General features: G+C 42.9%; 2 protein-coding genes across 3 annotated transcripts; one reads left to right on the forward strand and one right to left on the reverse strand.

Moving 5' to 3' along the window:
- Positions 1-333: 333 nt before the first annotated feature.
- LOC136434059 (basal body-orientation factor 1-like) lies at positions 334-10733 on the reverse strand. 2 transcript variants are annotated; one of them, XM_066426742.1, is made up of 15 exons: positions 10597-10733; positions 10348-10419; positions 9154-9294; positions 8532-8655; positions 8059-8124; positions 6735-6878; positions 6091-6171; positions 5682-5752; positions 5160-5304; positions 4803-4871; positions 3826-4029; positions 3416-3483; positions 2837-2989; positions 1507-1686; positions 334-972 (listed from the first exon to the last, which is right to left on the reverse strand). In XM_066426742.1, exons 1-15 carry the CDS (start codon positions 10644-10646, stop codon positions 804-806), a joined length of 1737 nt encoding a protein of 578 aa, XP_066282839.1. In that variant the 5' UTR covers positions 10647-10733; the 3' UTR covers positions 334-803. The 2 variants fall into 2 exon arrangements, with proteins under 2 accessions (XP_066282839.1, XP_066282840.1); XM_066426743.1 differs by lacking the exon at positions 10348-10419 and having other exon boundaries at positions 10597-10731.
- A 6406-nt stretch (positions 10734-17139) lies between these two features.
- On the forward strand, positions 17140-23992 carry LOC136434063 (ectonucleoside triphosphate diphosphohydrolase 5-like). The gene is made up of 13 exons (XM_066426747.1): positions 17140-17455; positions 17917-18034; positions 18440-18516; positions 19073-19216; positions 19482-19557; positions 19820-19855; positions 20053-20144; positions 20583-20662; positions 21057-21298; positions 22332-22403; positions 22916-22969; positions 23288-23394; positions 23781-23992. The coding sequence occupies exons 1-13, from the start codon at positions 17294-17296 to the stop codon at positions 23847-23849; spliced, it is 1329 nt and encodes a 442-aa protein (XP_066282844.1). The 5' UTR covers positions 17140-17293; the 3' UTR covers positions 23850-23992.
- Positions 23993-24147: the final 155 nt, after the last annotated feature.

Below are 24147 nucleotides of genomic sequence, written 5' to 3' on the forward strand. Positions count from 1 at the left end.
ATACCCGGTAAAACCAGCTCATGGTGTAACACAAGGATGTTGTACTGAACAGTACAAGCTGCATATCCAGACAGATTCATTAGATCCATTCACATCAGACATGTTTCAATAGTACTTCGCACATGTGTAAGTCAAGGTAAAGATCGCAATCTGGCAAAACCAGGGATTCTACCAGTCTATATAGATCCCAGTACCAGTAGAGATCACAGTCGGATTCTGTCGACAGATCAGGATCTTTACCAGTACAACTGGCAATTCTACGAGTAGAGATCCTGATCTTTGATATTGCTATCATATAGTTAGCCTTAACAAAGAGCACACAGAGCCTTGTGATTATATCTACTGGATGAAGTTTACTTTCTGTACATTTTCTGACTACAAAATTCGATGCTAAAAAATACTCGTCATAGCTTATTTACAAACAACAATACGACAGCCTCTGGGAATTGTAAAAATCGCTCATGACTGCTGACATGGTGGACAGATTAGAAATGTATCAAAATCATGTTCGCACCACCAGTACTGTTTGTCAAAAGATTCCTGTATTGTTTTTACAAGCATGTATCCATTTATTATGAACCAGCAATACTTGAAATCTAAACATCTGGTCCAATGTTTATGTCAGGATGTAAATGAATTGCTGTACATCACAGTTCAACCTTGCTTCAACAGTCTTCTGACGTTGACACGTAGATAAGGACTTCCTAAATTCAAAGTGACCAATGTTGATTTCTGGGTCTGGTGTTCTGTATGGCTATGACATGATGTGTTAAGTCCAGTCCTGCCTAGGCTGTTCTCTATGACTATGACATGACAGCTGCCTCGGGCTGTGGTGCTGTGTCCTGAACAGCAGACGTGGACAGCACGGTTCCAGCTGGATCTACAGGTGGCAAGGTCAGCTGTCCCTCTTCGTCGACGCTCGCTGTTGTCAGGAACGTGCTGTCCCCAAGGTCATCCATGGACGGACCAGATCTGCAGGGGAGGTAAGGAAGGAGCTCTGTATTTGTATTCCTACCAATAGAAACGTAGGGCTGTCATCTGATGTCAAATATCGCAATCTATAATTGTATATCGTGTTATAAGAGAAATTAAAATACCAAAAACTATCCATGCTTTTTTCAAATAACAGCAAAACTTAACTATACATCCAGTAGCTGGCTGAGAAGTAGTATGGCTTCCAACAGCCCTCCTGAGGTAGGCTTTTAGTACCAGATCTGCTCTTGATTGCAAGTTAGGAAGCTTGGAGTGAGCACAGTAATTAACATATGAATAAACTTCTGATGTAACTAAATTTCCGCCAGGTTACACATACAACGTACATGCCACCCTGAAAAATGCGTCTAAAGAGACAATGTCCCCCAGTTTAATGCACTCCTGTATTATCTAAACTGCATACCTGGCGGTGCTGCACTTGAGATCTCTCAAAGCCACTGTTTTTCAAAGTGAGGGATATCTGTAACCTGTCAGATAAATGTGAATGGAGGTTTGATTGTGCACTGCACCCACCTCTCCCCCTTCTGTGTGATGCTGAGCGTCGGCTGTGTTTTTGTCCTGATGGGCGGGACGGCGGGCGGCCTCCGGTTCGCCTCTCTCGTTCCGTTCATCTTGGCAAACAGCATCCGCAGGACCTTCTCCTTCTGCTCCCAGGTCAGGTCAGCCAGGTCAACCTTCCCGCCGACCCCCGTCCTGTCAAAGGTCAACACAAGGACTTAGTGTCAAAGGTCATGAGACGTTCAAATCAGCCTGCAGTCTGCTTTTCGTTGAAGTCATGAGGGAGGAGGTGAGGGTCAGATAAAATGTAGCAAAGATAAAGATTACAGAATTAAAGTCCTAATAAATCTATAAACATATTGGGGTGGAAGCCCAAGTCTAGCATTTTGGACCTACATTGTCAGTAACTCAAACTTGCGAAAGAAAGGTGCACCCATTAACTAAAGATTATAATTATTGAAATTTTACCCTTTTTTATAAAACTAACAATTATAGTGCTTTGTGTGGTCCCAAGACTTATACACCCTGTACTACTCAGTGGTACACCGGGTATTCAATCTAGAAATACTTTGGAACTTCCAAAGTGTAATTGGAACAATTTGAGGGAATTTCTAATTATTAAAAAGCTTGTTATGTAGTGGTTAGATTTTCTTAGATTTGTGACACCTTCACCAGGCAAGGCAAGGCAAGGCAAGTGTGTTACACAAGGACTTACCACAGATTGCTACATTCAGCATGAGAAGAAAAGGAGTAAAGAAATGCTGTGAGCTTGTTTCAGGCCTGCTGCACACATCAATCTCTTTCAACCTGGTCATTGTACAAGCTCTTAGAATTAATCAGTTTGCCAGGTTTTGTTTAATACATATTTTCAAACCACACCATTTTATTTCCTTGCTTCTCTGTGATTACAAAGGAAAAATATAGCAAGAGGAAAACTCATCTTATTACTGAAATCTGAGAACCAAGAAATAAAACTGGTGTGGCCTAATAATATTGATATTTCATGTACCAGGATTAACAGGCAAGAGGGAAAACTGACCTCAGCAGTCTGACCACTACAGATTGTATGTAACAGGCGGCATAAACCAGGCGTTACCACCTTTTAGGACAAGACCACTCCGTTCTTATGGCGATGGCAACGGTGGTTATCAGACCACTACATGTTTCTTATCTGTAAGGCCACACCAATTCAATTTCTTGGTTAACGGATTTTTATTTTCCACAAAAAAAAAATTGTAGAAAAAAAAATCATGGAAATCTTAAAAAAAATTTTGAGGGAAAATAAGAATCCGTTAACCAAGAAATTAAATTGGTGTGGCCTTATGGTACAGAAAGCAGTCGTTACCATCTCTCTGCCTCCTCCAGGTCGCTGTAGACCGTGTTCGTGCTCCCGTCCATCTTGTTGAACGTGCGGACACGCGGGAAGTCGCCGTGGCCGGCGTGCGCCGCCATCATCTTCTTCTGGTAAACCATCCGCGCGTCTCGCAGGTACTGGGCTCTGTGGAGCAGAAAGGTGACATTGTGTTAGACAGATCTGAACCTTCTCTGTGCTGTGGGCTTGTTTTACGCTTTGAAGTGGGAAAAATTCGAAGGAACAAGATAAAAGCATATAGAGTAAATTTGTGTGTTATGAACTCAATGTGAACCCTCCATTACCACTACAGTACTGCTCAAACCCCCCAGATTGGAGAGTGGAGGAGTACTGTGATGTTGGTGCTCAAAGAAGCAGAGTAATATTTACTAATAAATAAAAAGAAGCAGAGAGTAGGTTTTTTTTGTGCTCCCATGACATTTGTTGTGTCTGGTCTCTGGTGTTGAGTATTGGGACTGAATCAGGGTTCACAAAACTGGGTTACTCAAGCCTTCAAAAGTTACTTAGTAATACATAGCTGAGAAATTCATGCGTTGTAATTTCTGTACTCACCTGTTTGCAGCTATTTCCTGCTTGACGTACTCGAGTGCATCCAGGAAGAACCTCTCAACCTCCGTTCTCTGTGGACAGGAGTGGGAAAAGTTTTTGGTTAAAAATATTGGAAAAGTAGAGACAAAACATCTTACAGGACTAACCTTCATCAGCATGTACTGAGGATGTGTGAGGGATGAAGACTAACACAAACACATGTCAGTATGGTTCTGCATAGGAGAATAGGTGTGTAACAACAGTTATAATGGACGTTTCCGAATGTTTTAAGCCAGCTTTAAACTCATTACCTGGAGTGTAACATGTTATTGTTTCTATGTGGTCTATGTTGGTAACCCTCTGTGTTGCGGGTGTGTTGCCCCCGAGATTACTGAATAAAACCACTGATTTCATGATGTCAACAGATGTCCCACCTGATCCAGGATGTTCCTTGCCAGCCTCTTCACCTTCCTCATCTCGCGGTCCTTCATGTCGAGGACGCGCTGCAGCTTGGCGATCTCCACGCGGGAAGACTCCGTCTCCACCATGGTCTGCGTGAAGATGGCGCCGCGCTCCGTCTCGAACTCCTGCACAACGTGGCTCAGCGAGCGCTCCAGGCTCTCAACCTTCTGCTGAAGCTGGAGGGGGGAGACAAGAAATGTTGTACATCATTACAACTCCTGCACAACTCCTGCACAACTCCTGCACAACGTGGTTCAGCGAGCGCTCTAGGCTCTCCACCTTCTGCTGAAGCTGGAGGGGGGGGGGAATAAGAAACATCGTACATCATTACAACTCCTGCACAACTCCTGCACAACGTGGCTCAGCGAGCGCTCAAGGCTCTCCACCTTCTGCTGAAGCTGGAGGGGGGGGGGGGGGGAACAAGAAATGTTGTACATCATTACAACTCCTACACAACTCCTGCACAACGTGGCTCAGGGAGAGCTCTAGGCTCTCCACCTTCTGCTGAAGCTGGAGGGGAGGAAACAAGAAGGTTTGTACAATGTATCTCCAACTTAATACAAAATTGTTTAAACTATCGATCAAATAATGTGGAGAACTGTTGTGCAAAGACTTGCCCCGCCCCCCCAGGATGACAGCTGATGATTATGACTATCATGTTTGTATGATTCCAAACCAAACGTGACTTCAAAAACTTGACATTGACAAAGGAAAATTTCATCACAGTTAATCAGCTGAAAATAATGAGGAATAGACGGCAATAAAGGCCTTAACTAATGCTGCATAATTTGCAAAAATGTCATGTAATCTATGGTTAGCAAGGAAGCTGCAGTTTTAATGGGAGCTGCTAGGAGCAATGGTTTGTCTCAAAATTGAATCACTTATTCCATCATGTAATATTTTGTATTATCCTGTTCACAGACGAACTAAACCGGAACACGAGTCTCACCTCTTTGAGCTGTATCTTCTGTTCTCTGTGCTGTACGACCTTCTCGTTGACGACAAGGTCATTCAGTTCCTATAAAGAATAACAAATGATGAACAAACATTACAGCATACAAACAAGAAGCAAACAGGCAAACCAAAGTTCAGGTTGTGAGAGCTTCTTTATTTCAAACAGTAACATAATGCTTTCACTAGTAACACATGAGTAAGGCTGAGCCTGTAGCATTACTATATAGCCACAGTTGAGGTTAATCATATCCATACAAATAAAAGGTGACAGACGGTCACCAAAATGTTGGCTAGGTATCAACTCTTGGTTGTGTAGAGCTTTGTTATCCAAACAAACAAACAAAAAACAAACCTTCTCCCCGGACAGTGCCTTGTTCTCTTCCAGGAGTTTGTCGCGTTCCTTCTTCAGCTCAGACGCCTCCTTCATGTGATAACTCAGTGCCTCGTTCAGACGCACATTCTCCTTGTACACCGACCGCGTCGTCTCGTCAAGTTTCCTGTCGGCGGGCGTCAGAGACTGAGTTAACGTTCATCATCACCTCATACTAAAACTTTTGGTGTGTACATGTTTATTATTTTCCCTCATGCATGAACTTGCAATAACACTTTCATTATTACTTTTTACCTCAAAATGATGAGAGATCAAGTCTTGTCCAGTTTCCCGACAGTCTGAATAAGGCCATCTGTTATCAAATTAAATTTTGCAAGATAAAAGTTACTCAGACAAGCAACTGCATAGAAAATCTTTTTACAAGTCTGTCCAGTTACTTTGATATCTGTTATCTTGCATATCTTTAATTACCCGGATGTCTAACCTTCGTTGGGTACTTAAATTTGTTCTCTTAGTTGCTACAGACGAAGATATAAGACTTACTCGATAGCCTCTGTATGTGCTCTTTCTGCCAGCTCAGCAATCTTCTGACTCGCCTCCTGTTGCAGCTTGATCTGTGAACAGAGGATTTGTACATGATGAACCCAGGCAACATATACACGGAACTCCTCAAGCCTTCTGACAAATAATATAATTTGAATGTTTTTTAGTTTGTGCTGCATACCCAGTTAACTGCCTCATGGTTCAGCACACCAGGTTTATACTGAAGAGTACAAGCTGCATATCCGGGCAGATTTATTTGATCCACTTACACCGGGAAGGACCCCAACTCTTTTTGAGAAGTGTGGTGGGCTCTTTTACATGCTCAGGGTGTGGCTCTCCTCAAACACGGTACCTCCATTTAACGTCCAATCCGAGGGTCATGACATGAAATAAGCAAATATGTTCTTACCTTTTCCTCAAAGAACTTGTGCTCCATCTTGGACAGGTTATGTTTGTGCTCCTTGTTGGCCATGAAGAGTTGGTCTTTGATCTGGGATGGGGGAAAGTCAAAGTCACTCTGGGAGCTATACAGCTGCATGATTATATAGACAACGCCCTCCAGATTAATTTTGGACTAAATATTGCACTTTGAACGAATGCTTCTAACCTTTTACAGCTAATACTTACAAAGTTGATATTTTGTCAAAAACTTTCCTGTCAATGCACAGATCATAATGACCCCAACCGGAGTTGTCATGTGTTGTTGAAAATCGAAAAATCTTAAGAGTGTTGTTGAACATTGTTTCAGATTGTTTAAAACAATCTGAAGATTTTCCATAAAATCTGGAGATTTTGTGGAAAATCTGAAGATTGTGTCAAACAATCTCAAGATTCTTTGAAACAATCTCAAGATTCTTTGAAACAATCTCAAGATTCTTTAAAACAATCTCAAGATTGATTGAAATAATCTCAAGATTGATCAAAAGAATGTTGAAAATTAAGGTTGACATCTATTCTTAAGATTAATATAAGTTAATACAAGAATTTTTAGTCAAACAGTAATCAATTTGACCGTCAATGATTGATTGATTGATAGATTGATCAAGGCCCTACCTCGTCCAGGTCCTTCTGCATCTGCGCCCGTTTGCGGCGGAACTCCTTGACGAGTTTGAGCTCGCTCTGCATGAGTTTGACCTCGCTGTCCTTCTCCCCGAGCCGCTCTTCCAGACCATTGATCTGGGCACTGAACTCCTCAATCTGCGGTGAGGAAAAATACATGCTTTTAACATCAGACTGAAGGATCAACATTTCTGCTCTTAGGTAACGTTATCAAGTTTCAAATGTCTTCCCAAGAAGCAAAGACTGGATACCACATTTTCAACGGGTCTTGAGCTGGGTTTTTTAGAAGTCTTGACCCACTCATATTTGACATGTCTTTACAGACATGCCACTATTTGTGGGTCAAACGAAGATGTCTATAATATTCTACCAGAGCACTAGAAGCATCACAATGTACAGTCTGTGCTTCAACTGTTCTGTGCAGCAACTACTATGGAACAAAGATTTCTATAGTATCCAGACCTCTAACAGATCTTTGTCAACTGCTCCTTTCAGTTGATAGAGGTACAATACTGTAGTTGGTAATCATGTGTGTTAGGCCACACCAACTTGATTTTATGGATGACATCCTCTGGAGACCCTAAAACTAATGCGCGTGGGCGAAAAAAAGAAAATCCAGCAAAAAAAATTGCTGCTAAACCAACTACTAGCTACTAGTGCAAAGCTGGTATTGCGAACTGAACCACAGAACACAGTTTATTTGTAGGAGGTACATGTAGGTTGTCTTGTTCATCATAGCAGACTCAGCGCAAGTGATTGATTTTTGATATATTGACAAGAACGACCACAGAAGTATACTATTACTAGTATTAGAAGGTATTTGGCTCCAAGGACTGGATGATATATGACTGTGATGAGAATACTCATATACACCGATAAGGCAAGTTTCAACATACATGACATTGAACTCCATATTAAGCATTCCATAGTTTACGCTCACATATCACACTGTGAGACCTCTGACAATCCCTCAATTCCTCTCCCATGTCTCTCATTATTACAAAAGAAACGTGTGAGAGCCACTCTGGATAGGTTGTGTTTGAAATTGTCTGGTCATACTCGCTGGCCGCCGCGATCCTCTCGTACAACTGTGCAAACGCAAAACCCCCCTAGCCAACATAGATGGCATACCAATCCACAAATACGCCCCAGTTTTCCAATAAGCCGGCACAACGTTAGCCTATTGCGGCAATCTAAGTCAGCAAGTTCCGGAGTTCCGTGGAGGAGGTGATTTTTTTTTTTTGACAACAGGCGAAAATCAATGCGCGCGCGGATGTCATCCATAAGATTAAAATGGTGTGGCCTTATTTTGTCGTACCAGTTTTTCCTTGTCTTTCCTGTTCTCTCTCTTCATCTCCTTCACCTGGTGCTGGAACTTGGTGATCTGTGGAAACAGAATAATTGGTTACGTTTACAATGAAATACATCAAGTAGTAAAGGTATAATCAAAGAACTGCAACTTTTAAAACAGCTGTTTGGTGCAGTTGTTTAAACGTTTAAGAAGGTTTAGAGCTGCTGAGTGAGTGAGTGAGTGAGTGAGTGAGTGAGTGAGTGAGTGAGTGGTTGTGAGTGAGTGAGTGAGTGAGTGAGTGAGTGAGTGAGTGAGTGAGTGAGTGAGTGAGTGAGTGAGTGAGTGAGTGAGTGAGTGAACAAGTCTTCTTTTTCTTCTTCATTATTATGATATAGGGCACAAGAATGTTACATGTCAGGGGCTTGAACCCAAACATAGTTACCATTACAGAACACAATGCTACTGTTGAAGTGAGGGAGTAAGAGGCGGAGACTGCTCACCTGTTCATCCTTTGTCTGGTCCTCCTTCCTTAAGAAGGAGATCACATCGATGGTGTCCTTCTCCGTCTGCTCCATACTCGTCTGCAGCTTGTCGTTCTCCAGCAGCAGGAACTTGGCATTTTCTCTGCGGAGTTGAAAAAAATAGTTCCAAAATTCGCACATCTTTATCTTTAGTGTCTAACTTTACTGCTTCCCTATCGCACTATTATTATTTTACTATTAGGAAAAGTGGAAAACACGCAGCTCGGTATAAGAACCTATTAAAGCTGCCAAGTCTCTCTATGTCCTCTTTTGTAAGAGGATGAAGAGACCCTGCAGCTCATAGGTTTGGATATCAGTCCAGGAAAACATAGAGTCCACGGCAGGCTCCACCGCTGGCATTTTAATATTACATTTTTTTCTGATTGTGTATTGTTTTAGATGAATACCGTGTTGTATTGGCACCACAAACATGCTAAGCAATCAAACGATTGGTGAGAAAACAGTAAAAACTGCAATGTCAAAATGCCATCAGAAAGGCCAAGTTTGGAGGTTAAGAAGACAGTTATTGTGCTGACTTTACAGGAGATCCCTCATTCTTCAGTAGGAAATGATCCTGAATTTAAGAATTCTTAAGACCCACCTGAACTCCTGTCTTGACTTCTCTGTAGCCTCCATCCTCATCTCCCAGATCTTGGCGCTCGCCATCGCCTGGGCGACCACATCCTCCTTCCTCTCCTTGGGCACCTTATCTCCCTTCTTCCCCTTCTTCCCCTTTCCCTTCCTGAAAGTGAGAGTTGTGTTACAGTCAAGTTCACTCAAAGTTGTATTTGTCTATCTTGGGCCACACAAATGTGTTTCCTCGGTTCTTGGACACTTTTCAGTTAAGTTTTAGCAAGAGAACAAAATGAAAACAGAGGACTGGGAAGTCTGGAGGGAAATTTGGATCTTACTATCTTCATCACCTTAATTGCTGAAACTCTGTGTGTACCAAGATATAGACTCTCCCCTCAGTCTCTGTTTTCATAATTTGTGATCTTCAACTTCAGCATTACTTTTCTAAATCCAACAACCAAGAAGTTGAATTGATGCCTTGTTGTGAATACCTTGCCATCTGCCTCATGGTATAATACACCAGTATTGTAAAATGTACTTAGTGCTGGTAGCTTTAGTACAGGCTGTGCAAATGACTACCATGATAAGTCTCCAAGCAGATGTAAGGATCTGGCTCGATGTTACTGTATATGCAGAATTTAGTACTCTTTTCTAGTATTGTATTTCTAAACAACTATAATCCTAGAAAAGAGTACAAACGTAAAACACCACAAATGTTATCCTCACATCTGCTTGGGGATTATACCACAAACTGTGCAAGCCATCGACTGCACACCACTTTGTACCATTATTGATGGGTGCGGTGGGTTCTTTAACGCCAATTAACCTGTGTGAAAACAGGGAAGTTTTATAGAAAAACTTTTATATAGATAAAACTTTTATATAGATAAAACCTCCTTAGTGATTAGAAGGTCACTTTCAGCAATTGTGTGATTTCTCTTAAGAAAGCTCTTGTTATTTATACAACTATGAATAAAATCTGTGCATCTGTCCAAGGAGGTACAATCCTGGGTATACCTCGTTGTTTTTTTATATTTTAATTTACCACACACATTTTTTTAATTTCTAAACTCGTCTCAGCGGTGGACACCTTTTCGCAGTACAAATTTAAAGTACCAAGAAACTACCATGGCAACCACATGTCCTTCTGGGAGCATTTAAAAGCATCAAATACAAATCATGTGCTGCCACCATCCAAGTCTGAACCTAAACTCCGTTTTACCATTGACTGAAGGTTGCTCCGTGAGATTTAAACCTCTGACAAAGTTTAATCCCTGCAGGGTAGCTGTCTAGTCTAAAGGGAAAGGTATATAATCAGTTATGACGTCCCACGACCACAGCTTATCACAAAATCGATAACATGGATTCAATGATAATATCGTCAAGTCCTTCGGGACCGGAATTGGATTTTACAAAGATTTCAGACATTGAAAGCTTAAATTCTTTGACAGAATTGATCTACATAACTTACCCCTTCTTTCCCTTCTTCCCCTTTCCTCCCTTCTTGCCCTTCTTCGGCATTTTGGTCCTTTTTTCAGCGACCAACTCCTGTCTGAAAAGATTTGATCAGCCACTCGACTCCATTGTGTCCAACAAACTAACTTTTCTAAACAAGATGGCGGAGTTGCTAGGCAACTGTGTCAACACTCGAGAAGTATCGCGAGACTTATCGTATCCGGGTACTGAGAGGGATGAAGAGTTACTTCCGGGTTAGGTCCGGTTGCAGACTACTTTGGTGACATGAAGTTCCCGGTATTTCTAGATTTACTGCTTCTTGATTGCTTCTAATAGCCCTTTAGTTATCTCAAGATGCTGAAGAGTTAGGTAGTGACGGAAGGAACCCTAGATATATCTTAGGTAAGTCAGGCGATCACACTCATTTTCCTGGTCAATTTGAGAATTTGAACCTCCTTGACATAATAACGTTATCATATCAAAAGTCAAAGTCTCCCCTTTATAATCTTTAATGTTCAGGATTTTCGATCGCCAGGTGATAATCTTTTTAACATGCAGGATTTTCTACAACAGTTCGGGTACGCGGGTGTGCCACGGAGAATCTGCAGAAAGTTGCTGCACCTACTGGTTGAGCTTCAAGGTGAATATTCAAGGTGAATGTAATTTCTTACGTCCGCGTGCAGCTCAGGTTAGAAGTTGGTCGGCTCAAAACGAAAAAGCCTTTAGTTTTATGCGTAATTGATGCCCTCGGGTATTACTTGAGGGGACAATGTGCAGACATATTGATTGTCCTGTTTTTAGCTTCATAATTGAGGGTTTGTTTTGTTTGTTTGTCAGTACTAGTAGTTATAATATTTGAGGTAACCAAGAGACCTGGTGATTTTGGTTCCCCTAGCAGCTTTTTGCAGGTACTGCAGCATTGCAGATCGACTTTGATATCCTGTTGTTATCCGTGACCTGTGGGCTGAGGGCTGGGTCATGATCTTAACATCCATTAGCATGTGTACCTTCTCTGAACATTTTCCCTGTCAGGTCTAAGTTGTGACTGCAAAAAAAAACTAGAAATGGGACCAGCAATTATCCTAATAACAACATTTAGTATGGATAAGAGATAATCGTCTGGAGCCTTGTAATTGTTTGTCTGAGTTTTATACATCTCTAACACAGATGTGCATGGCCTTTCCTGTGGTATCTTTTCACCGTTCAGCAATGTTGGGAAGCTAGACAATAGTTGGGAAACTAGACAATTTCACCGCACAAGATTGTCAAGAGATTGATCAGTTAAATGACAGTTTAACTGTCTTGTTAATCAGGTTTTGTACACCTGTACCTCTAAACATGTGCTGAACACTCCTAACGCATGCGGCTCGCACCACACATGCTTACTCGCTATCATCTGTTGTTCCCCTTCTCACGTGGGTTGGCTAAAACAAATGTCACTCAGATAGCAGACAGCGGGAACTACTTTAAAACTGTTGTTGTTAGTCAGGTTTTGTACACCTGTACCTAATTAGAACATGTGCTGAACACTCCTAACGCATGCGGCTCACACCACACGTGCTTACTCGCTATCATCTGTTGTTCCCCTTCTCACGTGGGTTGGCTAAACATGTCACTCAGATAGCAGACAGCGGGAACTACACTCCCCGTGCCTGCGACATGCACTACAGCAGTCTTGTGGTAACATTTGGCAGTGCTGGCAGCGCTACTAGTAGCCAAATGTTACCACAAGACAGCTGTGTCTGTGCTGGCGCCGTTACGCTAAGATCATGCATGAGAGCTGCAAAGATCAATACTGGTGTAACAACAACCACTTGATCAGAGTAAACGATTCTTAAAATCAGTAAATCCATAAAATCAACCTGTTTATGGTACACGTGGCTGCAGGTCTGTATTACTGTAAGTGAGTGTGTAACTATCATGGAATCCATGCCTGAAAGTAGTAGAAAGAATTAAGAGCTGATTCTTCATATAATCACCTCAAAACGACAAACACAGTATAATACAATGAGGTGAAAGTTGTGTATGTTTGTTGTACATGAAGCCAACAGGACTTTGTCCCGCAGTAACTTTACCCCCAGTCTGTGGGAAGTGTTTACCCTCAGTCGCCACACTGTGGCAGAACATGCCTCCGTCACATGGGCAGGTAGTGACCAGGTACCTGTACCTGACATGCACAGAACACTCCCTGTGCACGTACCAGGTAGTGATGGGCAGGAGGGTTAGTGTCTGGTGTCTCACTTTACAAGACAGAGGTTCCGAGCCAGACGCAGCATTTCAGGAGTGCTGTTCTACAGTGGAGTCAGGTATGTGCTTTTAGTTAGTTTTACTAATTAGTGCCAGAAAACCACCCCAGACTGCTGTTTTATGGTGCTTTCTGTAAGTTCAGCAGCCTCCACCTGGCCTTCCTAATAAGGGCAGGAGCTGATATGGGCAGTAAAATTCAGCAAAAGAAGGGTGAATGATTAGCCAGGAGAGTGAGAAATGTTATGACCTTTTGTAAGGGTAACATTTCGAATGTTTGCCTATGGTAGACAATCATCCCTGGCAAATGTTTTCTACCTATTTTTGCTCTCGTTGGCTGAGGTTAATGACCTCCTCCCCGAGGGGAGGTAACTATCGGGCCGGCCGCTAGGAGCATGATTTAGTCAGGCTGCATATGAGGGCCTGGTCAACAGGTCATATCATGTTACAGCCAGCCCTGCCCACTTCAGAAATTATGATACTGTATACGTAATACTATAACTTTTTTTCCAGAGTCAGTGTGTCAGTAGATGTCAGAATCAGTAAATGTTAGTGTCAGTAGATGTCAGTATCAGTAAATGTAAGTGTCAGTAGATGCCAGTGTCAGTAATTATCAGAGTGATGGAAGCAGCTGAGGTTTGACAATTGTCCGGGTGTGATATCATGTCACAGTTCCCCGGAGCAAAGAAGGTTTCACACTTGTCCATTTAGTAGATGTCAGATCTAGAGTGCATGAAGGTTTGAAACTTGTCCTGGTGTGTTAATGCCAGAGTTCTGGGAGCAAGAATGTTTCACACTTGTCCAGAGTCAGTAGATGTCAGTGTCACTGTCAGTTAATGTCAGATCTAGAGTGCAGGAAGGTTTGACACTTGTCCCGGTGTGATTGGTTCCTGAGTGCCCACCAGCTCTCCCCATCTGACCTCATAACCACGCTACGCCGCTATATTTGGCACCTGGCACCTGTCCACTCTGTAATCACTGCTGACGTGTGATGACTCTTCTCGCTGACGGCACTCTTCAATTAGAACTACCGGTACTCCATTACAATTCAACAGGATTCAGTTTCTGCTTCAAATAAAGATCTGTGTAAAAAATTCCCTTGGTCTTCCTGAAGAATATATTCAGTATTGCTTGTTGTCCATCTTTCGTTGCTGGTTCAGAGTTTCTGTACTGGACATTACACCCTTTGTAACAGGTCAGTGGGAGTTCTAATAGTTTGACGTGCATTTATCTTTTGAATGATGTTGGACATAACAGTATCTGTACCTTACACGCAGTTTAAATGTTGTGTTGTACATTCTACTGCCATGCGTGGCAACAATTTTTAGAACTGAGAACGGGGTTGTCATTAGAAAAATGATTGACATAGAATACCATAGAATTGATTGGTATGAATATATGTAATTTGAATTGACAGCAGTCTCAAGAGAGCCCTTAGACACATTGACCTTTTGTGTTTTTCTGCCATGATGAGAAAATGAGAATGAGACATTAAGTTAGGTCAACCAGTCAGGCTGGGAAGTCAGGTCAGCCGTTAACTTGTCATCAAATCTGACCTTCCTTTGAAGGTCATCGACCTTGTGCTGTTTGCATGCACCAGTTTTATCCCCTTGTTGCTGGTTCAGTCTGGGTTATGGCTGCCCTGATTTACTAGAGCTATACCTCGATATATCAGCCCAGTTCACTCCAAGCAGATGTAAGGATCCAGCTCATTCTTGGTGTTTTTCGCCTGTTTTCGGCACATTTTGTACTCTTTTCTAGAATAACTATTTTTTACGTCTCGTCCAACTACAGGGAATGTGACCTTTTGAATGATAATCTGATCGGGCGTTGGACCACTGAGTTAATGTTACGTAACTGTTTATCAAGGAGGCTCAAAAATCCTTGCCTTAGTGTCTCTGTGTATTAATAGTGACCATACTAGTAATTATCTTTCAGGCAGGAACATCAAGGCTGGGAAACATTGAATGTACTTATAATGCCTGTTATATGCTGTAATATATACCCATGGACCTGATTATATGAACTTAAATAGAGGTCCCATGTTTGCTTGAGGAAATGCGACCGAAAACATTACCTTCTTGGCAAAGGTAATATCAGGTAGTTTTTCTAGTTTGAATTAGATGTAACAAGTTCCTTACCCCTGAAATACTGACATTACATAATTACCCTTCATTGTGATTTTACAGCCCCACCAATTGTAGGCTCTTCGCAGCTCAGCCCCATGACATTTAATACCTTAGGCCTCAAATCCTCGCGCAACTCTGTTGCATAAGCGGACTTCCATTGCCATGAAGACTTTAAAGAGTATATACCTAGTTGTAGTAGCTGAAACGTTGCTTACCCCAGCTCCCCTGCGGATGACGGGCCATGCGTACTGTACCGGGGGCCGCCGGCGGATGACGGGCCGTGCGTGCTGTACCGGGGGCCGCCGGCGGATGACGGGCCGTGCGTGCTGTACTGGGGGCCGCCGCGGGAGATGCACCGCAGGCCGGAGGTTCCAGAGGAGGCGTAGCTGCCGTCGGACGTGCCGGTACTCGAGGGTCGGCTCGTGTCGCTCATACTGGAGGTGCTGGGGGAGACAGACCAACCCGCTGGTTTCACCATCTCCTCACAAGAAAACTCTCTCAAAAGAGATCTGCTAAAAATCTGGCTTTTACAAAAAAAAATATGTGTAGCAGAAGTTACTGTCCGTTGTGTCTGATGTTTGGGTGCAGGTCACCCCTCAATGGTGCTGGAAGAGACAGACCAACTCTCTGGTTTCACCATCTCCACACAGTCCAACCCTCTAAATTCTCTGATGCTCCCAGAGCTTAGGGTTAGAAAATGTGCCTCACACAGATCTGCTGAACATCTGGCATTCAGGAAAAAACTTTAAGTTAAAGTTACGCAGTGTTCCAGCCAACATGGACAGGAGCTGAACAGGATGCAGTGGAGAGGGTTGAAGAAAGACTGATGCAGAATGTCCAGACCACTACAGCAGCAGAACACAGTGTAATAACCCTCTACATCAGTTCTGTGATACTCCCCAGATCTTTGAGTGACCAAAATCGTGCCTCGAGATCTGCTGAAAATCTGCAGGCTTTCAAAAACAGCATCGAAGAAGCAACTGTTTTCCCAGCTTACTGTCCGACCGTTATGCCTGATGTTTGGGTTCCTGTGCAGGTTGCCTCGGTGTTGCCAGGGTTACGGGGAACGGACATCACCGTGGGAATAGATGGGGACAAATGAGACAAGCGGAGGGATCAGTCGGCACGAGCCCACAGGGACCTGCTGTGTGTATGGTGGGATCTGTGTCATCTCTGAACAGTACAAAATTTGAGCACAAAGTCAATTTAGGTTTGCCAAACAAAACAAAGTTCTAGCTATGAAGATTTAAAGGGTTAAAGATAAATCAGAGTTTGTGCCAGTCAGGTCGGTCCTTTGTGATGTCCAGTTTCGTGTGTTTACGACCCTCTCTGCTGCTTAATAATGCATGGAGCTCTTTTAACCTCCATTCAGTACAAACTGATCAATGATGGATATCAGGGCACTTATGTCATCAATAAGGTTTGGACACTTCAAGTTGAATATTGCATGACTTTTCTCCAGGAACATGTTTTAGCACTTACGCACGAGGCAACAGGTGTAAAGTTATGATCATATTTTGTTTGGTAAATTTGTTCATGTGTTTGGCAAGATGTGATTGTAGATATGATAGCCTCAGGCTGGTATGCTGACTCCAAGTACTGACTGGGAGTCTGTTACGCTCAATAAGTTTGTCCGCCTATGTTTTTGTGAAAGTCCAGTCTAGTGTAAGAAACAATTTGAAAGTGTTTCCATTTGTTATTTGCAGAGGTCATAGATGGTCAGCTGGTCTTAATCTGTCCATAGAACTTTATTACTTTGTTTAGTTTGTTATCTGTACAGTACTTTGCTTTTCATTTAGTCATTCAAGGGACTAATGTTTGTACCATTGCCTTAAGGACGATTTTCCCCAATTCTTTCTCTTTTTTTTGTTGCTCTCTGTATATTTCCACTTCTGTATGCCCCCATTTGTGACAGCTATTGATTACATTACGTGCATTGTTCTGGCCAAAGGTCACAATAAGAATCGAATAGATGAGTAAGTAATGTAGTCCACTGGTTGTTTAGCGGCTCTGCCTCCGGAACTTTAACAGAAGTTGTGAGTTTGATTCCCAGCTATGTCACTCACCCAACATGCACGACACCGGAAAGGGTTGCAGTCCTTAGGACGGGACGTTAAGCCGTGGTACACTGTTCATTGTGCTTGTCAAAAAGAGCTAGGGGAATTTCCTGTACATAGCATCTGTCTTCTCTGTCAAGAGCAGCTCTAAACTGGATCAATATCACTTTTTTTTCACCGATCGTGTTGTGTTCCAGACTAACTGCCATGAGGCCTGCTACACCACAGACCGACGCTGTACTCCCAACTCTGCGTGACATCACGGCGAGACGCATCGGTTGCCATGGCGATGGTTCAGCTTAGACCGGGGCTCCTGATGGCCGTCTCAGGGATAGTGCTGTTCCTGGTGTTCCTGCTGGTGCACTCTGGCCACCTCACGGTGCAGCACGACGCCAGCATCGGTGTTCTCGTGGCAACGGACCGAGAGGATGGGCTCATCCAGGAGGTGGGTGGAAGAAAGAAAGAAGTAGAGAAAGAAACAAAGAGAGAGAGAGAAAGGAATTCAAAGGAAGGAAGGAAGGAAGGAAGGAAGGAAGGAAGGAAGGAAGGAAGGAAGGAAGGAAGGAAGGAAGGAAGGAAGGAAGGAAGGAAGGAAGGAAGGAAGGAAGGAAGGAAGGAAGGAAGGTAGAGAATGAAGAGAAAGAAAAAGAAAGACAAAGAAAGACAAAAGTAAAAGGAAGAAAGAAAGAAAGAAAAAAAGAAAGAAAAAGGGAAAGGAAAAAGAATGAAAGAAAAAGAAAGGAAGAATAAAAAAGAAAGGAGAAAGAAAGGATTCATGGGTGAATGATTGTGCATAAGTTTACATTATGTGTGAAATAAACATTTAAAAGTGTGACATTAAACTTACAAATACATGTATAGCTTTGTGACCAACACGAAACGTTGCAATTGTATGACTAACTCTAGGTGTGGCAGCGCGAGCAGGCGCGGCCTGGGAGGAGTCAGGTTCTGTACGGGGTAATGATCGACGCCGGGAGCACGGGCAGTCGCCTCCACGTCTTCAAGTTCAGGAGGAACAGTGAAGGTAAGACGTTCAATAAGACGTCTAATGAGCCTGCCTTAGCCTGGGACCTTCTTTCCTTTTGATAGTATTATGTGCATGATTTCATAAGTTAAGCTTTCTTGACACAACAAAAAGTGCAGTGACTTTCTTACGGTCAACTACAAAGTACTACAAAATAGAAATACAAAATAAATCTTGAAATGATACTTGCCAGACCTTAATGCCTAACAATGTACAAGCCCTGGTGTCTTTTGAGTTTTGGGTTTTAAAGAGACCAGTGTTTTTCGAAGTTTTCTATTGGAGAGACTTTCTTACTTTAAACTATGTAGCCAGTTCTTTACACAAGAGCACAGTTATTGCAAGTTGAGACAAGGTTTCCACAGGTGACAGATGCTAACACACCTTCACACGTCCTGTGTGTTCCAGCTGATATCAAGCTGGTGTCCGAGAAGTTTGAGTCCATCAAGCCGGGACTGTCCTCCTACGCCGACAACCCCGACGAGGTACGTTTGGTTTCCCCTAGCAACAGGAAAGTTTTCCGTACGGACACTCTGTAGTAAACACTCGCAGACGCTCCGTAGTAAGCACACAGAGATGTAACAGGAGAAGGATGCACCATTGTACGAGTGAGGATAGATTCAGGGATGACAAGAGAGATGTTCGTTATCGGTTTACAGACTATTATCATAATTAGGCCATTGTTGTTTACTGTAAATACAAACAGGCTCTCTTTATTCTTTTGAGGAGGAAATATCATGATAGTTTCTTTTGTGTGCTTATAATAAGGCACCTGAAAATGTTTCCTCTCTGTAAAAGCAAGGACATAATGTCCTTGGTAAAAGATAATGTTGCTGACTGTGTTTGCCAGTGTTATATGTTACACTTACTGTAAGAAGAACTACATCTACATTGTCAAGATAAATCCATGTTTTCAAACGGTATATACGTACATGCTTGTATTTGTCTGGCTTATAACATTTCCATCTAATCTTTCAAGCACAGTAACTGTTGTATTTAAGGACTATATTGTATCTAAAAGATGTCCTCATATTCCCCCAGGGTGCTGGCAGTATACAGGGTCTGGTGCAGATCGCCATGGAAACCGTGCCCGTTGCCATGCAGAGGACCACGCCCATAGCGCTGAAGGCCACGGCCGGGCTGCGCATGTTGCCTGAGGACAAGGCCCAGGCACTGCTCGATAAGGTATCTATATAGCCATTATGATAATGATTATAACCTGGCCCTTTGCATAATGGCAAAGGGCAAACGACCTGCTCTTTCCTCATAACACAGTATGCCAACTTTCATGTCGTACAGTGATGTTTTTTTTGGGACACCTTGTATGTGTAAGGATGTATGTTTATGGCTTTATTAGGACTTCAATTATGTATAATCTGTAATGGAGGTGGTTCTAACATAACACGGACTCTGACATAACACAGATTTTTTATTGATTGAATATTGATAGGTACAGAGAGTGTTTGAGTCGTCCCCGTTCTTGGTGAGGAAGGACAGTGTTGTCGTCATGAACGGGTTAGACGAAGGTGAGTGGCGGGGCCTCCTGGTTTTCTTTATTTGTATTTAAAAACATTGATGTTGTTTTTAGTGTGTGGGAGGGTAACTTGTAAAGGTGCGCATGCACCTGTTTTTCCCTACCTTTCCTGTTGTGATGAGTTCAAATAAACATAATAAAGAAACAAATTAACATTCATTCTTGTGCTTCTTGTGCAGACTTCTTAATCTACTTACAAAGAATCAGATCAGGTTTTTATGTCAATTTTCCCCCATGGTGCCCCTCTCCCGCAGGTCTGTTTGCGTGGTTTACTGTCAACTTTTTAATAGGTAAGAACACGATCGACACTTGTATAATTGTGCGTTGTTTTCATGTTCGATTTTTTTGTTTTCAATGCCATGTCAGTTGAAAAATCTGATTAACTTGACCTTAGTTAATTTTTAATTAGTACATTAATTTTTCAAATTTTAAGTGTCTGTAACTTAAAGAAGGCCATTTTGAAACAAGACTGACCTCCATGTTTCAGGTGCGCTCGGGTCTAAAGAAAATGCCTCCACACAAGGAGCATTGGACCTGGGAGGGGGGTCCACACAAATCACATTTTCTCCTAGGGACAAGGTGAGTCAACAACTGTTTTCTTCTTTTGAATTTGATGGCTGCTTCATGGTTTCAAATGTGAACATATACATGCCTTTTGTGACAAACACTTGGCTTGAAACTAGCTTGAAAGAAACTGTATTTTGTAGACTGAACTAGAAAGGACATTTTACCATCCAAGTGTCACAGTATTGTGTGGAAGGCCAATGTTGTAGGAGTCAATGAGCAACAGGCCTTGTGTTAGGCAGGCGGGTCCTCGGGCTAGGTAGATTAGGCACCGGGGGCTGGGCATATTAGTCACTGTGCTAGGTAGATTAGTTATTGTGCTAAGCATGTTAGTCCTTGTGCTAGGTAGATTAGTCCTTGGCATCCTAAATGCGAGGTCCGTCAATGGGAAATGAAGGTGAATGACATGTTTCTGCCAGAGTTTGACTGACTGTTGTGCTGTTTGTGTTACAGGAAACATTAAAGTCGTCCCCTGAAGGCTTTGTGAGGCCTGTTACTATATTTCACCAGACCTATATGCTGTATGTACATAGGTAAGTACTGAACCACATAATCAGTTAAACATCACTAAATTTTTATCATTGTAAATTTTTCACAACTGTTTCAGAATGACTTGCCATTTAGAAAGCCCAGGGCAAAAAGAAGCATAAGGATTAGGGTATTTGGCCCAGAGGTCCTGGGTTCGAATCCAATGACATGCCACCAATGTTATGTCCTTGGGAATGGCACTTAACACGACTTTCCTCACTCCACCCCTATGTGAAAATGGGTACCTGGCTTCGGTTGGGGAGGTAGAAGGCAGTGGAAGGAGAGAGTTGGGCTCCGCCTTCCAATACCGTGCCCTAAACACAGTGGATAACAATCCACTGCCCCTGCGGCCTCAAAAAGGCTATGGGACTACCTTTACCTTTTTCTCTTTGTCTGCAGCTATCTGGGTTTCGGCCTGATGGCGGCCAGGCTGAGAATGATGGGAATGGAGACGGAGGACATCAACAGGAGCCCCGTCAAGGGCAGCCTGAAAAGTGCCTGTCTGCCTGCAGGCTTCCAGGGGGCCTTCGAGCACTCGGGCATGGAGTACGCCGTGTCGGGGCTGCCCGAGGGGGAGGCGGGGTTCTGGGCGTGTTGGACGGCGGCACTGGCGCTGGTCAGCAGAAAGATCCACCAGCCAGGTATGTAGACGCTCTGTTTCTCACCTGCTGCTTGTACAGGTGTTTTAACATGTCACCATGAAAGCTCAGTCAGGTGTTCCTGTGGTATTTGTTAGATTAGATGTTTACTTGTGTAGGATACTGTAAATCTTTAAATGTTTGCGGTGGTTTTGTTCTCCCGGACGCTGACGTCTTACTGCTCACCGCGAATATGTGTTTTGTAAATCTACTGTACTACAGAATCGTTTCCACCACAAAGTTTGAAAAACCACAAAAAACCTACCATGAATTTAAACCACCGCGAAAGTAAAAGCATTTACAGTACCATTATACTGTAAAGACTTGTAGTGTTGTATTTAACCCAATACTGGGTCTGTCATAAGTTGTGGCCAAAAATTTCTGTAGCTCTGTATGGTTAAGTCGTCTACTGCTGAGTGCTTTTTCCTCCTCTCCTGCTCTCTGTTTCTTTGACCTGTAACTTTCCTTTCCTCTTGTTTATCTCCACAACTGTCTTATTCCCCTGAGTGAACCTCTTCTGTTTGTTTGTTTGTTTGTTGTGTTTGTTTCTTGGCTTGTCCGCAGTCCTGAGTTCAGCTCCATGTGGTCAGATAGGGCCCGACTCGCACAATGTTTGCCAATCCAAACAACCCGCTCAGAAAACTTGTATGTATTCTCAAGGTACTGCTCTGACTCTACTCTTCCCTACCTACACTTTACGTCTCCCACTTTAGGCAGAAGTACCGGTATATATATAATGAATGAATGAATGAAGACTTTTATTGTACAGTCATATATAATATGCTCTCTTCTTGATACTTTCGTGGTGGTTTTAATTTCTTGGTGTCCTTTCCACTGCAAATTTATCACTCTCTGTCTCCTCCTAATTTCTGCCTAATTTTCTTTCTGTAAGTGTTATACATAGGATATGTGATGTGTGCTTCACAGAAAACGAGTCCCCTTTGGTACAAGTTAGGAAATGGTGGTATAGTGTTCTTTCAAGTGTGAACTGAAAACTGACATGTAAAGGAATTTGTGTCTTTTTCTTATTTTCCAGATGAAGTCAGACAGGAGCCATTCTATGCATTTTCCTACTACTTCGACCGAGCGAAAGAGTCTGGCATGATAGGTGAGGGACATTCTGAGTTAACGTTATAGTCCTAGCCTAGATTGCCGGCTCTCTGGGCCAATTTTTTTTGGCTTACAATACACTTCTTTTTTTACTGGGTCATTTGTACAGCTGGTAGGGCCTAATGGTTACAGGCCGGCTGCACAAACGACACAGTACAAAAATAAGTGTATTATAAGCAACAACAAAAAAAGGCCCAGAGAGCCAGCTATGGAGGCGAACAGTTTTGTCACAAATGCAAGAAATTTTGTAATAGCGTCTGGCGTCTAAGGCAGTCTGTGTTCTGTCACAGCTTCTAAGAAGAATTGAGAAGATTCAGAAAATGAATACTGGTATTGGATGGCAGTTTTCTTTCATACACAACCAGTCCATAATCACCTGCTGACGCTTCGGTGACCGTCTGTCACCTTCCTCAGGGTCATACTGACTGGTTCTACTTCACACTGCAGCTTGTTATCCGGAGATTTACCCACCTGAGGAAACTATTCACGGAATGTTGATATTGTTTTCAGGTGACGAAGGTGGGAGTCTGAAGGTTTCCCAGTTCAAGCAGAGAGCAGAGGAAGGTATGTCACATCAGTTCTTTTTAGGTCAATATTCTCTTGAAAAGTAAGGCAAACTGTAACTTTACTTTAAAGATATGGAAAATACAAGACTGCTTTAAGGTTCAGAAACCTTTATTTCTGTGACACAGTGTTGAAGTTTGTGAGTGTAATCCTTACAATTTTGGTTGCTTGTGTCTCCCAAGGTGCACAGTAAATAATAGCTGTGTATTTTGAATTATGCCTTGCAATATGTGAGCACCATGTCTAACTGTGACATGCCCCCGTCCCCCTACAATGACTTTACACCATGTATAACTGTGATGTGCCCCCCTCCCCCAGTGTGCAGTGCTCCGTTGCCAGAGTACCCCTTCATGTGCATGGACCTGTCCTACATCAGCGCACTTCTACAGGAGGGCTACGGCTTCAACCCCAGCAACGTGCTTATGGTGAGTCTCATGTTTCTCCGCGGACTGGAGACTGTGTACAGAAGTAACTATGCCACAGCAGTACAGAAAAAGTTAAGGGAAAATGACCTGATCAAGAAATCAAATTAATGAAATAGATTGCGTATAAAACGTCATCAGGACATGGGTTGGAATACTACTTACTGAACATTTAAGGCAAACATACATCTCTAATACTTGTTACAATCTGGTGGGGCTAATAATGGGTTTCAGTATCTGTTCTAATAACAAATCAGTCCATCATGTATTAAGCTATTTTTGCATAGTGAGAGTTGTCACACCTAAAGATACATTCAAATGTGCTTGTGGCATCGGGGAAGTTCTTCCATAAATCACAAGCTGACCATCCTTTATTTCCCCTCCCGCAGCTAAGGAAAAAGATAGACGGTGTGGAGGCGAGTTGGGCGCTGGGCGCGACCTTCCGCATGCTGAGCTGACGACACTCCCGGCCGGGGAGCCTCCAGGGGAATCACACTCCGCAAGTTTACAGAACCACACACTACGGGACGGGTTCATTCTCTGAAGAGAGACGCTCATTATTATGAAATCTGGAGACACTTTTGTCCATGAGAGCCAAAAACCAGTTTCTGAGCGCCTCTGGTGGAATCTTCAGTCCTGCTGTGCTACTTCACACGATCGTTACTGATGCCGCGCACAGCAGTGATGCTACAGATGGCCATGGTGATAGACTACACACAAGAACACTGGAGTCATAGTTACCGGTTGCCATGGTAA

The sequence above is a fragment of the Branchiostoma lanceolatum genome, chromosome 4 (assembly GCF_035083965.1).
Source record: "Branchiostoma lanceolatum isolate klBraLanc5 chromosome 4, klBraLanc5.hap2, whole genome shotgun sequence".
In the NCBI taxonomy this organism is placed as follows: domain Eukaryota; kingdom Metazoa; phylum Chordata; class Leptocardii; order Amphioxiformes; family Branchiostomatidae; genus Branchiostoma; species Branchiostoma lanceolatum.